The sequence below is a fragment of the Euprymna scolopes genome, chromosome 15, assembly GCF_053919585.1.
Source record: "Euprymna scolopes isolate OS-2025 chromosome 15, ASM5391958v1, whole genome shotgun sequence".
Classification (NCBI taxonomy): domain Eukaryota; kingdom Metazoa; phylum Mollusca; class Cephalopoda; order Sepiida; family Sepiolidae; genus Euprymna; species Euprymna scolopes.
Window position 1 is genome coordinate 3,631,667 of NC_136496.1, and position 15,183 is coordinate 3,646,849.

The following is a 15,183-nucleotide window of genomic DNA, read 5'->3' on the forward strand; positions in this document are numbered from 1 at the left end:
GTTCAATTCTTGACAGCACCTGTTTTATAGTGCAGAATCATTCATGTACTATCAAGTTTTGAATTTATTTCGCCCTTAACTCATCAGAAAAATAGGAACTTATTAATTGATATAATTACATGAACGATTCTGCGTTACGAAACAGATACTGTCAAAAAATTGTGTATGTCAACATACTTAAGGAAATAAAGGGTAAGATGGACAGCATCTTAAAATTTGGAATATAGATTTGTCATTTTTTTGTTATATGCTCTGTGATTACATAGAGCTTCATAAATTAAAGAACTGGTATAACTAAGGTGAAATATTGAATAAACAGGTTTCCTCTCTCTCTCTCATATATATATATATATATATATATACACACACACGAGAGAATGTGTTTTTGTTTTTTTTACATAGGCATAACCACGTATCAAGGCCAAGAGACCACTCGAGGATAAGGGTTAAGAGTGTACAGTAGTCAATTGGACAATATAGTAATCGTTAGTAAATGGAAATTCGGTAAATTTGTTAACTTAAGTTGAACGGCTCATCAAGAACTTGTTTATGTTAGACTTGAAGACAACCATATTGTAGTTAGCTGGAAAGCAGGAAAACTGAATTCCACAGGCGTGCAGTTCTAAGAAAGAAGTTTTGTTCATGGAATGTACGTTTAGGTTTAGGGGAATTATTGATAGTGTTTTCAGCTAGACAAGTGTTTCTTATGAAAGTTTGGCGAGGGGGACCATAGATTGAAGCTCAGTCGAGCACTTGCCATGAAAATGGCGATAACGCAGAGACAAACTCGCAACATCTCTTCTATCAGAGAGGTTGCAGGGAAGAGAAAAGGACATCTACGAGGCTACAAAATCTATTTTGCACTATCAAGGCAGGACAAGTTCTTTCTAGCAGCTCCTGCCCAGATGTGGCAACAGTACTCCATAGTTGGACGTACCTGGCTCTTATATAGAGAATTGCATCAAAAGTGAGATATCTACTGGATCGATGGAATGATCCCACCATTTTTCCAGCGGTCTTGGCAACAGATTTGATGTACGTGTTCCATTTTAGATCAGGAGTAATGGTCAAGCCCAGAAGCTTGTCAAAACATGAGGCCTCCACAAGACGAGAGCCATTCATTTCAATTATATTTCACCTTTCATTCATACCAAGCCTTTCATTTATAAAACTCAATTTAATTACAAAGCATGTAACAAATAAATGACAAAAGTCTATGTTCTGAATTCTACGATGTTGTCCCTCTTATAATTTATTCTTTTAAGTATGTTGATATGCACAATTCTTGTAAGACTACCCATATGCATTTATTTTCTTTTAATCAATTGATAAGTACTTTTTATTGAGAAATTAAGGGCAGAATAAATTCACCGATTGATATAATTAAATTAATGATTTTGTGCTACGAAACGGATGCTGTCAACAATTGTGCATGTCAACATACTCAAAGGAATAAATTCTAAGATGGACAACATCTTAAAATTTGGTATATATATATATATATATATATATATATATATAGATAGATAGATAGAGAGCAAAATTTTGTTGAAAATTCAAAGACTCACGTTTTCATTTTTATAACCTTCGTTTATTTCCTGGATTTTTTCCATTACAGCTGTTTCATTGATGAGTTGGCAATTTTACGATTTATGTTTCCATAAAAATATCCTGTCCCCATCAACTTCTTCAGATGTTTATCCATTAGATGTTTACAACAAATGGTATATTTTTAACATGCTGGACATCGTATTCGGGTAAAAGGATTTCCACAGCCATGCTTCCTCACTTCCTCCATCTTTTGGTGTTCATATATATATATACACACACACACTTCATTTACTCACATAAAATTAATATACGAAAGTATAAATTTATGCGTCAACAGTGCTCAATACGTAGGTAGAGCTAGTTAGTAAGTTATAAAATATATATATATATATATATATATCAGATAAGACGAGGTACAAAATTGGAGCAAATTTTAATAAATTTATCATATATCAGTTGTATAAGACGATTGCTAAATCACAAAACCATGTTTGTTTAGCCTAGGCTAGAGATTGCAATACCCGGTATCTTACGCCGAAATATACGGGGGGGGGGTATATATATATATATATATATATATATATATATATATGTGGTCACGTGAGATATTTCTTACGTTATTTTGCATTCTAGTTTTGGAGGTTATGGTTCCTATGAACATTACCTTAAGTGTTTTGAAACTTATGTTCTGACAAACTTTACGTATTTTGCTTTTTTTTCTCCAAATTCTTTTTTATTCCATATATTAAACTTTGTAGCGGTTTTAAGGAATACTCATTCGTCTCTGAAGAATTGCTTAGGGATATGAGAAACATCTTTCATTATCCAAATAAACACGTGTAACACGTAATTAAAATTTAGGTGTCTGCCTAAAAATACAAATAAATTATGATTAAACTGATTCTATCTTTTGACATTTGGAATGAAAACTAAGGTTTATATATACACTAGCAATGGGTTCCCGGCGTTGCTCGGGTGTTTGGAGGTGTATGCTGAGCAAAAAAAAAAAAAGTAATTTTTTTAACTTTGGCCCCTATTGTGACCCCCTTAACATTTATTGTTTTGAGCTCAAATCAAGTTATTAAGTTAGATCAATGTCCAAGCAACATATATCTAAAATTTCAAGTGTTTAGATAAAAAATTGGCGGAGGAGTTTGGTAGAGTTCTCAAAAGTCAAATCGTTGAACTTTGACCCCTTAACAGCGAAATTTCTGGCCGAAACCCGATCACATCGATTTTCCCAAATCTCAGTAACCTGTATATCAAATTTCAAGTCTGGAGATTACAAATTGACAGTTATTGCGTAGGGAAATATATATATATATATATATATATATATATATATATTATATATATACACACACACACACACACACACTTTTATAGATTATATATAAAATCAAATTATAATATTATTTGAATGCTAACTTGGTACCAACTCTTCCTTGTGTTAATTAAGTGATTATATATGAATGAAAATAATGTCGACTCTGAAACGATGGTACACAATTCTAAATGGTATTTTTTTTTTAATTTTAGAAATATGTAAATGATCTTGTATTCATTTTGTTTATCTCCGATTAATATATATGAAGTAACAATAACGTTAATGAATTTGGGTAAAGTTATAGTAGTTAAATGTTTCACGGTACGCTCGCTCGACGTTTATCTGTGTACGCATACAGCCCTGAACCCCATATTCACGTTTTTATTTTTTCATATTCTTCAATGTATAAATCAAAAGTTGTGTTCACTGTGAATGTCCAAGCACAAACACAGACCTCACGATATTCTGACCCCCCCCCCATTATAGTTTCAGAACCCAGGGACGTGCAGGTTTTCATTCGATTTGATTTTAAAATAAATAAATATTAAAAAAATAAAATAGAAGCTTTAATATAAAATTCAAAATTTAAAGCATGCCTACACAGAGAAACGCCGAGCGTGCCTTGATGGAGTTAACTACTATAAATTTACCTAAATTTATTCAATTTACTTATATAACCAACATCGAGTACATTCTTAAGCCATACTCTAAAATTTTAATATTTAAAATGTCAAATAATAAGATAATACGATTTGTAAAAAAAAAAAAAAAAAAGTGTTCGATTATAGTCACAATTGTGTTTTTTTTTTTTACTTCCGGTCAATTTAGTTGAATAATTCGACATGGTCAATCGCCGATTGACCATGTCGAATTATTCAACTAAATTGACTCAATCGGACAAGAAATCCATTCTTAAAATCGCAAAAGCGGTGGGAGGGGGGGGGTTAACGTTATCTGAAAGGAAGATAATCATTGACAAGAAACCATATCTTGCTTGTCATCGTCGTCCTCCTGTCTATAGAGCAGAAACTATTAGCCGAAAAGAGCAGATAATCTTGTGTGCGATAATTTTATAAACAAACTTGAAAATTGGGTGACCCTCCACTTCGTGGCCACTCGGTACAAACATTCAACTCCTAGACGCGTGTTTTTATTTTATTTTTTGTTTATTAAACGAATTAAAACAAAAGGAGAAAATATAGCTTAATTATTATTTATTAGGAAATTAAATTAAAAAAATAAAAACTAAGACATGTTTACCCCCCCCCCCTGAAACAAAACTGCTATAATTGCGCGGCGGCACTAACGATGACCGAAAACCGCTGCATTTTTTTTTATTATTATTATTAAAACCACGGATTTCTTTAAAAGTAAAAAGGCTTTTATTTGTCATTATTTTGATTGCAACTGAAAATTAGTTTATATATATATATATAACCTTTTTTTTTTTTTTTTTCATTGTTAGCAGCTTTCAATAAATACGCAGAGAAAAGTGATTGCAAATGAGTATTATTGCGTTTTTGTTTATCCGTTGACCCTTAGGATTTCCCTATTAAAAAAATTTGCAGAAAAATCTTTATGATGTAGTGTAGTGTACTCGTCACTGTACGAAGACGTCATATTCCAAAAATCACGTAAATTGATCAAGTACTTGTTTTTTAAAATGGATTTTTAGCGATTTTAAGAGTAAATCGTAGCCATCACAAGGCTGCTTTTGTGATCTCCATAATTCGAATTTAGTTGCCTTCCCTTATTTATTAAACATGTCGGATCAAAAAGTCTCACCGTCATAAAATTTGATTTTCTTAGTTTAAAAAAAGTAATCAATTTACGTGATTTGTGGAATATGACATTTTTGTTCCGGTTTCTACAAATCTTTGTACGTACAAAGATTTTGTGGTTTTGTTTCAAAAATAGCTTTAATTTTAAATAAGCAACGCATCTTTATATGAATAAAATATATAACGCTTGTCGCTTCGGGCCAAGATCACAGTGTAGTATCTGTTCTGATACTACACTTAACTTTTTCTATCCTCGAACAGTGGAGGAGAAATCCTTCATGACAGAAATAATTTTTATTCCTATCCAGAGCGCCCCACGCCCCACCCCCATTGCTTAATATCCGGAAAACTGCTTATTTGCGGAAAATTTAAATGCGATATTTGTTTTCAGCCTACCCGAAAACCGTTAAAGTGGTCATTTTAAAGGAAAATCTTAAGGTGGAAACCAAGTAAAAATTTACAAATATAGCAAATATGGCCGCCGCGTAACATTACTACATGAAACATGCGGAAAAGTATCTTCAGTATCGTGAAAAACTAGTTGCCAGCCCCAATTTTAAATACGATATTCGTTTTCAGCACATCAGAAAACTCCTAGAAAAGATTTTTTTTTTATAGGTAGATTTTGTGTTGTTTACAAGGCCACGATTTCCATTTAAAAGATTGAAAGTTTTTAAAGTTTTTTAAAGATTAAGCGATTACCTTCCAAAATAATTAACTTTAAAACATTGGTTATCTTTACAATTACCATTTAGTGGTTCTACTTCACATCTGGTAGCCCCCCCCCCCCCCGCTCCTATGTTAAGAATGCCTTTCTTTTTTTCTTTAATAACGTTATTTAGAAAAGACATTTTCGACATTCTGGGGGAGGGTTTACTTTACCTATTCTGTACTTTCACCTAACAATTTAATAAACAAATAATCCCGGGGGGGGGGGGATCAAAAATTAAGGAACAACCGGAAGTAGAAACAATATTCGTAAAGATAATCAAAAAATTAGTTATGCATTTGGTTCCATTTACTAATTTAATGAGTAAGCGATATTTTAATTGATTAACTTAAAAAAAAAAAAAAAAAAAAAAAAAATTAAAGTAACTCCTGATTAACGCCGGTTACTTAAATAAAATACCTAATAACTGGGTTTATTTTACAATCCACAGAGATATGAAAAGTTGTCAAAAAACAAATAAGATTCCTACTTACTTGCCTCTCTACGAGGGCAGAGTTAGACACAGGATCGGTTTTTAATGTGGAGAAAATCCACTCAATAAATATTACGGTAACATTTATTGGGTGGGTTTCTACCACCATTTTGTTTTATTTCTTATTTTTAAATGATTATCGAGCCTTCAAAGACATCGCGGACATTTTTTCTTGTTCTTTGGTAGCGCTCAATAATACTTATTTTTCGAACCGAATAAACATTTTACATTAAATAAAAACTCTAAAAACTTATTCAGTTTGGTAGAAAAGTAAAATTTTATCTTTGATAACATTTATTTGTTCGTTTTGGTAACTGTTTATTTAACTACAACAGAACAGTAGAACAGTGTTCTAACACCGACCAATAAAGTTTGGTTTTCGGGGTCGCTGACAACGAATCTGATATTCAAACCAGTCGCAAATTTACCGTTTGCATAGTATTAACCCCTGAACCCTCGCACTATTTTGTACCATCTCACCGCACCGCACCGCCTTCGTTTATGCTATTCTTACAAGATGCGTGCACGTGCGTAGTAAAGTGACTTGTCACATCGCGGAAGAATTTTTTAGCAGACATTTGAAATAAGAAAGTTTTCAAAAATAAAGAAATGTGGTCCATTTTTCGGTGTTACGTAGTTTTTGATGCTTTTTAATCGATCTAAAAAAAAAAATTTTTTTAATTTTCACGAGCGGTATACAAAAACATTTTTATTTTTCGTTCTTTTTTTTTTTTTTTAGGGGGGTATTCAATTATAGAACTTGTACAACATTTAACCAGTGCTTCTGCAGTTTAATTTACTGTTTTCACATGAGTAACCCCCCTCCCCCCAATTTATCGTTTTTCCGTAAGTAACGCGCCGATATACACCGAGAGCACTGCTCGGTGTATATCGGCGCGTTACTTTTAAATTTTCACAAAAATTCTGTTTACATTGGGGGGGGGGGGAAGGCAAAGGGGGGACGAGTGGTGTCGCGCGCAAGGAACAAAACAAACCTAAACTAAACCGCTCGTGAAAACTTACTGACATTATTTTTACTATAAATGAGGTGAAAACTATTTTTTTATTTTATGAAAAATATTTCCTGTCATTTAAAATATCCGCCATGTATCCATGCGCCTTGTGAAAGATCACGTGACTACACGCACGCACATTTCAATAAGAACTACTCACGCGACGACGGTGATATGGCACAAAATAGTGCGAGGGTTCAGGGGTTAATACCATGCAAACGGTAAATTTGTGACGGGTTTGAATGTCAGACCCCGAAAACTTTCACAAAACCAAATTTTATTGGTCGGTGTTCTGTTGTAGTTAAAGTAAACATTTACTTTCGTTTTTTTTGTTTTTGTTGTTTTTTGTTTTTGTTTTTTTTTTTTTGACAACTTTTTCGTACCTCTGGATTGTAAAACAAACCCTGATAATTTTATTTCTGTTGAAATATAACTTGGTCAAGTTTAGTTCCTGATATTAAAGATTTACTTCCTGTTTTGAGTCCCTTCCCTTACTCTTCTAGTTTTCAAAGTTTGTCCTGATCTTTATTAATTTATTTTGGAAAGTGTCAGGTGAAAATACAAAATATTTAACAAAGCCCTTCCGTCAGTGTTAAGAATGGCTTTCTAAATAATCTGGTTTATGAATCATGCAGAAACAACGTTGTTATAATTATTTAGAAAATCATTCTTAACATGGGTAGGAGGGAGTGTTTAACTATTCTGCACTTTCAACTTACAAATGAATAAATCTATGTGAGAAACTGGAAATTATATTACGGATGAAGTTTAATATCAGAAACTGAATCTGACTAAAACGCCGATTGCTGCAGGCCGAGTCGATTACTCTTCTGGTTCGCATTATTTTTCTTATATATAATAAAATAAAAAAATAAATAAAACTTTCTCATTCGATCAGACTTCGATTATGTCTATGTCGATAAGAGAATATATTCTTTCTTGCCATATTTTCATTTCGTGGACTTTTGAACTATAAATTTCTAGCTGAACTTGGCGTTGTCCGGGAGGGCTCGCACTTTCATCTATTTATAAAATTAGCTTCCAAAAACTTCAATAACTGAGGATCTGCTCAGAATTTTTAAGCCCGTTTAAATGATTTTCTATTCGACAGTTAAAAGGCTTCCAAATTCCTTTCAAACCGAAATGCATTATGGCGGATTCAATTTCGTAATTATTGAAAAAGATTTAAAGACATTCGGTTTATTTTTACGCTGTTTCTTTTATCAAAATTAAAATTCGATTAACAATAAAATAAAATAAAACAATAAAAAAAATTTTTTTTAAAAACTAGTAATCTAATTCTTGTCAGCACAAGATTATTATTAAATAACTAGTGGAATGGCGTGGAGGGAACGCTGCCCGGTCGTAAAATACGCTTAAATATATTTTAATTCATGCAGATTCCGTATTTATTATTACAGAGCCAATTATGTACCTGATGTATAGTAGTAATGCCAAAGTAATAAAAATCAATTGGGTGCCATCAGCTAGATTCGAAACCAAAACATTTATTCCTCCAGCTGTTTTCCCTACCGTTTGAGCTGTCGACATAAGATTTTAAATCAAACAAATTCAAGCTATGAATGAATTTGCGCATGCGTAAAACTAATATGTCAGCAAGTTGAAATGAATATTTCGCATTTCAACTTTCCGACATTTTTTGTACGCATTATCCATCCAAACAGATTTTACTCGTTATAAACCATCCTTGGTGTATGATTATTTCCTGTTAATTTCAGTGTTATGTGACCAGTAGCTTAACAGTTTATCGGTTAAATATTTATAGAAAAACATCCGTTTTATTTATAAGTAAAGCAAAAACATTCGTTATATTGAACTTTTCGGTAAAAAAAAAAAAAAAAAAAAAAAATACTAAAAAAACGGGTTTTACAGTATGTTTTGTTTAAATTGTTAGGTGAAAGTACAGATGCACTGCACCCCTCCCTTGTTAAGGGCTTTTCTAAATAATGACGTTATTTAGAAAAAAAAAATTCGGCACTTCTGCATGACAGTAACATTAGTAATAAACGAGTTATCGACCCGTTCTTCGAAAGAGAAATGACGTCTAGCGGCCATTATGTAAACCTCAAATATAAACAAGTATTTACGATAACGCAAAAATATATAACGAAATAAAAATATGAAAATCGAAACATTAAAAAAAAAAAAAAAAGTATCAAAATATAATTTTAATGTATTAATTTCGTTTCAATGAATGATTCATAACTGAAAATAAAATAGGATAACCTTTTTTTTTTTTTTTACAATAAAGTTGTATCAAAATATAATTTTAAGAACGCAAAACATTTATAGAGGTTTAAATATAGAGGATAAGAATTACTATTGTAACAGTAGTAGAAACTCGCTATGAAGCAAGCGAATAACAGAAGATATATTTGAGAGAAACAGCTTACCTTATAGGCTTGTATATACTTATGTTTATTAGCCGTTTTCTTTTCGGATAAGTTAATGGCAAGAGAGAGATAAAGCGCCTTTCTAGGGCTTTCCTCGTCTAAATTTTATAGGTTGGTGCTTTTTTTGGGGGGGGATATTTCATAGCATATCTTAAAACTATGTAATCATGTTGGGGGGGGGGTATTTCGTCATATAGATCATATTGGGTCATCAGAAGAGAATACGCACCGTTTCGGGGTCTTCCTCTCAAAAGATTGTATCAAAATATATCAAAATATAATCTTAGTTTGCACGCACTTTTAGAAAAGGAAAAGTTATCCACATCTGTCGGTTCTTGAAACTAAAATACACACATTCGCCTCATTTCACTGACATGCAGAAGTGCCAAAAATTCTTAATGGGGGTGGACCTGAAAAATCTTGCCCCCTCTATTTTTTTTTTAATTTTTTTTTTTTAATTTGTTCAGTAGATTATTATCGAATAAACACTAGTCTATCAGATTATCAAAAAAAAAATTAAGTCAATATTTAAGTATTTGTAAAGGGTGCTCTCAGTTTCTAATGCAACGTTCCGTTCCAGATGCTTTTAGGCCAAATGTTGCAAATTTAGCCCCCCTCCCTTTAAAAGCAGTTTAGACTTAAATTTGTTTTTATTTCGCCTTCGATTATTTTATATACATCTTCAAGTTGTGTCACCAGCACATTTTACAATCTAAGCCCAATGAATGTTCGCTAGAGTATCAACTAAAGACTTACCTTTAAAAAAAGTTGACTTTAAGATTTGTATTCCGTATTGTTTTCACTGGTCGCCATGTTTGTTTTCGCGCGCTCTCGCGCGTGCATTCAATTTTTGAAACCGTAAGAATGCTTATTAATTTTTTTTTTTTTTTAATAAATAAAATAAAAATCGTCCGGGCAAAACATTTGTAAATGTTGAGTGACGAATTTGTAAATGTCGAGTGACGAAACTTGAAGATAAACAAATATATAAATAATCTGAGAAAGGGAGAAAAAATGCTTAATTCGTGAAATGTGGTTGAAAAACGCCGAGAGGTTCTAAAATGGGTGATCCATTTACTAATACGTTGGATTAGAAACTGAGCACCCCTTACAAATATTTAAATATTGACAATTTTTTTTTTATGTAATCTGGTGGACTAGTGTCCATTTGATAATAATCGGCTAAAAATCGAAAAACAAAATAAAATATGGTGGGGGGGCAAGATCCTTCAGGTCCGCCGGAGAGAGGGGGGGTTACCGGAAGTGAAGTGGAAACAGTAATCGTAATGATAACCAATTTTAGTTTAAAGTCAAACTTAAAGAGGAAAAAATATCAATGTAAGATTTTAAGTATGGTTTGAGAAGTTGTTTCACTCAATTTCAGAAAAATGTTCTTAAAGATATAAAATATTCAAAGTTTTTTTTTTTTTTTTTTTTGAACGAGAGTACCCAGCGTAGTATAAACACCCTCAACCTCTCCATGTTAACAGCTTTGAAGGTTGGGGGGGGGGTGTTTATTCTGAAAGCCGTTCTTACCATGAGGAGGTTGGGGTCACACCAAAAAGTTTTCCTTTTTAAATGAAACAAAAAACAAACGTTACATTAAATATTTACTGCGTATATATTTTTTGTTTCGGTATTTCAAAGTTTAATGCCACTTTAAGACATTTACCTATGTTGCCACCCCATGAGGGAAGAGTTAGACACAAAGTCAGTTTTTAATGTGGGGAAACCAGCTCTCCAGAAAGGGACACAAAGATTGCCTTAGTCTAGAAGGACGTTTTCTTCGCTGACAGGATTGAAAACTTTAAAACAGATATTACATTTTGCTTAAAAGGCACTGCTTCTACAGAATTTGAACCGAACCAAATTACAACCATCTTAACAATGGTCGTGACCAAACCGAACTTTAAAACCTAAAAACTTAGGTTGAGGTTAAATTAATGATTAAAAAAAAAATAAAATAAAAAAAAGTACTCCAGAATACGGACCGTGCTGGAATAACGTTTAGAAATTCATTCTTAACACGGAGGAGGTGGATTTTTGCAACTATTTTGTACTTTCAACTAGCTATATTTAATAAGGTGTTTATGCACTTATGTTACCGTGCTATTTTTTTTTTACATAGTATTTTCAAGTTTCATGATATCCTTTTTATTTTGTTAGGTGGAAGTATGGAAGAGTTACAGAACACCCTACATGTTAAGGAGGGCTTTCAAAATAACATTATTTCAGCACGGTACCATAAATGCCGTAAACTTAAAAAAAAAAAAAAAAAAAAAAAAAAATGGTGCTAATGCAGAGAGTGATCCGCGCTATTTTTTAAATCGTATTTCTACATTTAATTAGTTTTATGTTTTTTTTATTCAATTGTAAGTTTCAAGTACAGAATAGGTACAAAACACCCCCCCCCCTCCTCATGTTAAGAATGGCTTTTTAAATAACATTATTTCAGCACGGATCACTATGCATGAGTACAAAAAAAAATCTGATTATTTCGCTAGGGAAAACAGACGTTATTATAAGTTTATATATGTTTTCAAAACCTCGACTGATGAATAATCGGTCACATTTGGCATCTTTTTTGTTTGTTTGTTTGTTTGTTTTAACCCTGCATGTCGAGTTTAGAAAATCCAACTAGTGTCCATTTGGATAAAAGAAAAGATATGCTTCTGCACAAGTAATTAAGAACTTAACCGAGTTATATATATATATATATATATATATATATATATATATATATATATATATATATATATATATATATATATATATGGTCCTGCAATCGGGGGGGGGGTAGCAGTAATAATAAAACGGACTTTGCACAACACGACAGGTACTTGAACTTTTCAAGAGGAAATATTATGTAAAAATAAAAAGGCAGGTGTGTCAGGTCACGTGAGAAATAAGTAATTATACCTAGTATTTGTTAAGAATATATATATATATATATATATATATATATATAAAGTATTTATGGGCGTGCGTGTTTTCCTGTTTAAAGCATTTATCCGGGAAGAAAAAACACACACACACACACAGACCATGCTTGTGTTATTGTCTATGGAACGAACGCCTCCCCCAACCTAAATGAAAAGAAATAAAACACTGCAAAACAAAACGTGTTTCTTTGTTTCATGTCAATATAAAAAAAAAAATGTTTTCTGTTTGTTTTACTCACCGTTTGTCTTTTCCGCAGCATCGTGTGATGCAATTCCCCATAGTAAAAACGAGTGAGGAAACCCGGGTCTCGTCGTCGTGGGGACAAGCATTGAACAAACCAGGAAAGAAAAAAAAACGAAGCAGTTATTTTAAATTAAAATAACCAATATTTTTTTTTTTCGTCTGGCTTATTATTATGTTGAACAAATAAAGCAAAAAATAATTGCAATATTTAGAAGCGCTAATTATTCGAGGTTTCCGTGAAATGCTCATCAGGTAAGAAATATCCGTCATCGTTGGCGAAACGAAGAAGGCGGCAACAGCTGGACTAAACCAGTAGAAAAAAGAAGACAATCCTCCTCGCCCTCCATCGTCAGGGGCTTTTCTAGCTTCCCCCTTCTTTTTTCCGCCGTTTCCGGGAGCTCCGATTTAACAGACTCCCCACGAGGTTGATTTTTAATACAAAAAAAAAAAAAAAAAAAAAAAAATCTCAGCTCCCCAGTAGGGGGAGGCTCTGGATTGGAGAAATATTTTTTTTTTTTTTTTTTTTGTAAATTGCCTCAGTTTAAACAGATTTCTGCTCTTCTAACAGAGAATAGAACAGGTACTACTCCTTAATCCTAGCCCCGGAAGGCTGGCGTTTTGTCATTTTTCAAGTGTCTTCGAGGTTCTTCTGGTTGTAAAAATAAATAAATGAATAATACTCGCACCTGCAGTTCAAATGACTATTCGACGTCTCGAAAGGAGAGAAAGAGGAAAGATAATAATTGAGTTGTTGATTATTGTGAGCGAAGGAGGGAGGGGAAAGCGGATACGTATTTTTATTTTTTTTTACTCGAACGATCCAATTGAAAGGCGAGGAGAGAAAGTGGCGGGTTGCTTGGTCGCCAGTGACAACAGTATGCTCTCTCTATATCTATTTATCTATCTCTCTATTTTTATTTATTTATTTCTCTCTCTGTCTCTATCTTTTTTTGTATTTCTCTCTATCCTTCTCTATCTATTCCTCTATCTATCTTTCTTTCCCCCCCCCTCTCTCTCTCTCTCTCTTTCTTTCTATGCCACTCTCGTTCTATATATATATTTCTTTCTCTCTCTTCTCCGCGTGCGCGTACTCACGGTTTCTTTTTTTTTTTTTTTAAGAAGAGAAGTAAGAGAAGGATAAAACTAGGAGGGAGGAGGAAGCAGGAACCGGAAGTAAGGCTTGATTCGCCAAAAAGCCAGTAGATCAATAACAGCCGAGCAGACGACAAATGATAAAAATACAAACAGCTATGACTCAAGCGTAGGTTCTTTCATACAACAGGGGCACGTGCAACGTCCGTGGTTTTCCTTGGTTTTGTAGCAAAAATGAATGAATTATTGTTGTCGGGCTGAATTATAGTTGTGTTCAGTTCAATGAGGTTCGTCTTCCCAGGCTTTATCTTCTTTCTAATTGCCTGAAGCGCCCCTACAGGGAATGCCGACAGGGCTGCTCAGTTATTTTTCATATGTGAGAGTGCGCTTACCATAATGCACTGGAGTTTCAATAAAATCAACAGAATCTAGACCATTCTTGTAATGATCTTTTCCCTGATAATTGGGGTAAGATGCTGATCCTGTGCAGTTCTAGGAGGTTCACCCTCCCAGGCTTTACCTTTTCTTTTTGAGAAGGGGTTAGTTTATTGCTAATTGACTGAGGCGCTCCTACTGGGAATGTCGACGAGGTTGCCCTGGCATCATTTTTTTTTTTACTGGTCAGAGTGTTCCTCCCCCACTGGCTTTTCAACCCTAACTTTCGAATTTATTGTCTAATCTACCTGCTATGGGAGGCAGATAAATACAAATCCTAGAGTGTTGGCTTTTCCAAACCACACCTGACTTTCTGTCTAATCTCCCCTAGAGAAGAGGTAAATGATATGGATAAAGCAATTTTCCTTTTAAGTCCAAGCCAGAACTTCACTTTTTTCGCAAGATTTCAAAGTCACTTTCCAATATCGAAATTCAATGATAGTAAATATTAGTCCGCCATTTTAATTCACGTCAATTCCTATTTCAGTCACGTAAATTATTCCAACTGAATTTGGTTTCTGCAAAACTCTCAAACAAATTATTTTTACTTTATTTCCTAGCAAAAAAAAAAAATGTAATGTTCTTACGTTTCTGAATTTGCGAGATGAGGATAGGTTATTCATATTATTTGGATTCATCGAACTACTGTTCTCATCTTCAGTTCACAATGTTTTGGTCGATGTAACCCACGACCATCTTTAGGGGTATCTTGTTAAACTCAGGAATATTTCTGTCAAACTCAGGAATTTAGATAGAAGTTTGAACGTTAAGTGTTGAAATTTAAGTTTTAAACTGTCGAATACCGTTTCGTGCATAAAAAGATCCATCATTCTTTTCTCTCTCTGACATGCGAATTAACCCGAATGAAAAAATAATCCATCGTTCTTTTTCCCTCTGACACACGAAGTACATGCAAAATGACTCTGAGTGAGCAAAAAAAAAAAAAAGAAGCTTGACTCCAATCGAAGAAATACGGGCTTTCTTTAAGTTCAAATTCGACATATGCAAATTAAGATGCGGTCACATTTGAGCATAAATTACCTTTTCGTGTCCTATCGGTCAGTTTTCAAGTTTTAAGCAATGCACATGCCACCCGTCGCTTGTTGTTTCTGTGATTGTTATCACACTCTTCCTTAATCACATGATCACATAAGCTGCATCCTGATGGTGGTCGGCTTTGTC

General features: G+C 33.3%; 1 protein-coding gene across 4 annotated transcripts in view; it reads right to left on the reverse strand.

Moving 5' to 3' along the window:
• LOC145293695 (AP-1 complex-associated regulatory protein-like) overlaps positions 1-13,460 on the reverse strand; it is a 296,359-nt gene extending 282,899 nt beyond the window's left edge. For 2 of the 4 annotated variants that reach the window (XR_013869748.1, XM_080140108.1), the window contains exon 1: positions 12,470-13,236. Coding sequence is in view for 3 of the 4 variants with exons in the window: in XM_080140108.1 (XP_079996234.1) it covers positions 12,470-12,510 (41 nt within the window). In the remaining variant the exon portion in view is untranslated. Of the gene's footprint in view, positions 1-12,469 lie in introns of all 4 variants that reach the window. The other 2 variants (XM_080140106.1, XM_080140105.1) reach the window with 2 other exon arrangements.
• Positions 13,461-15,183: the final 1,723 nt, after the last annotated feature.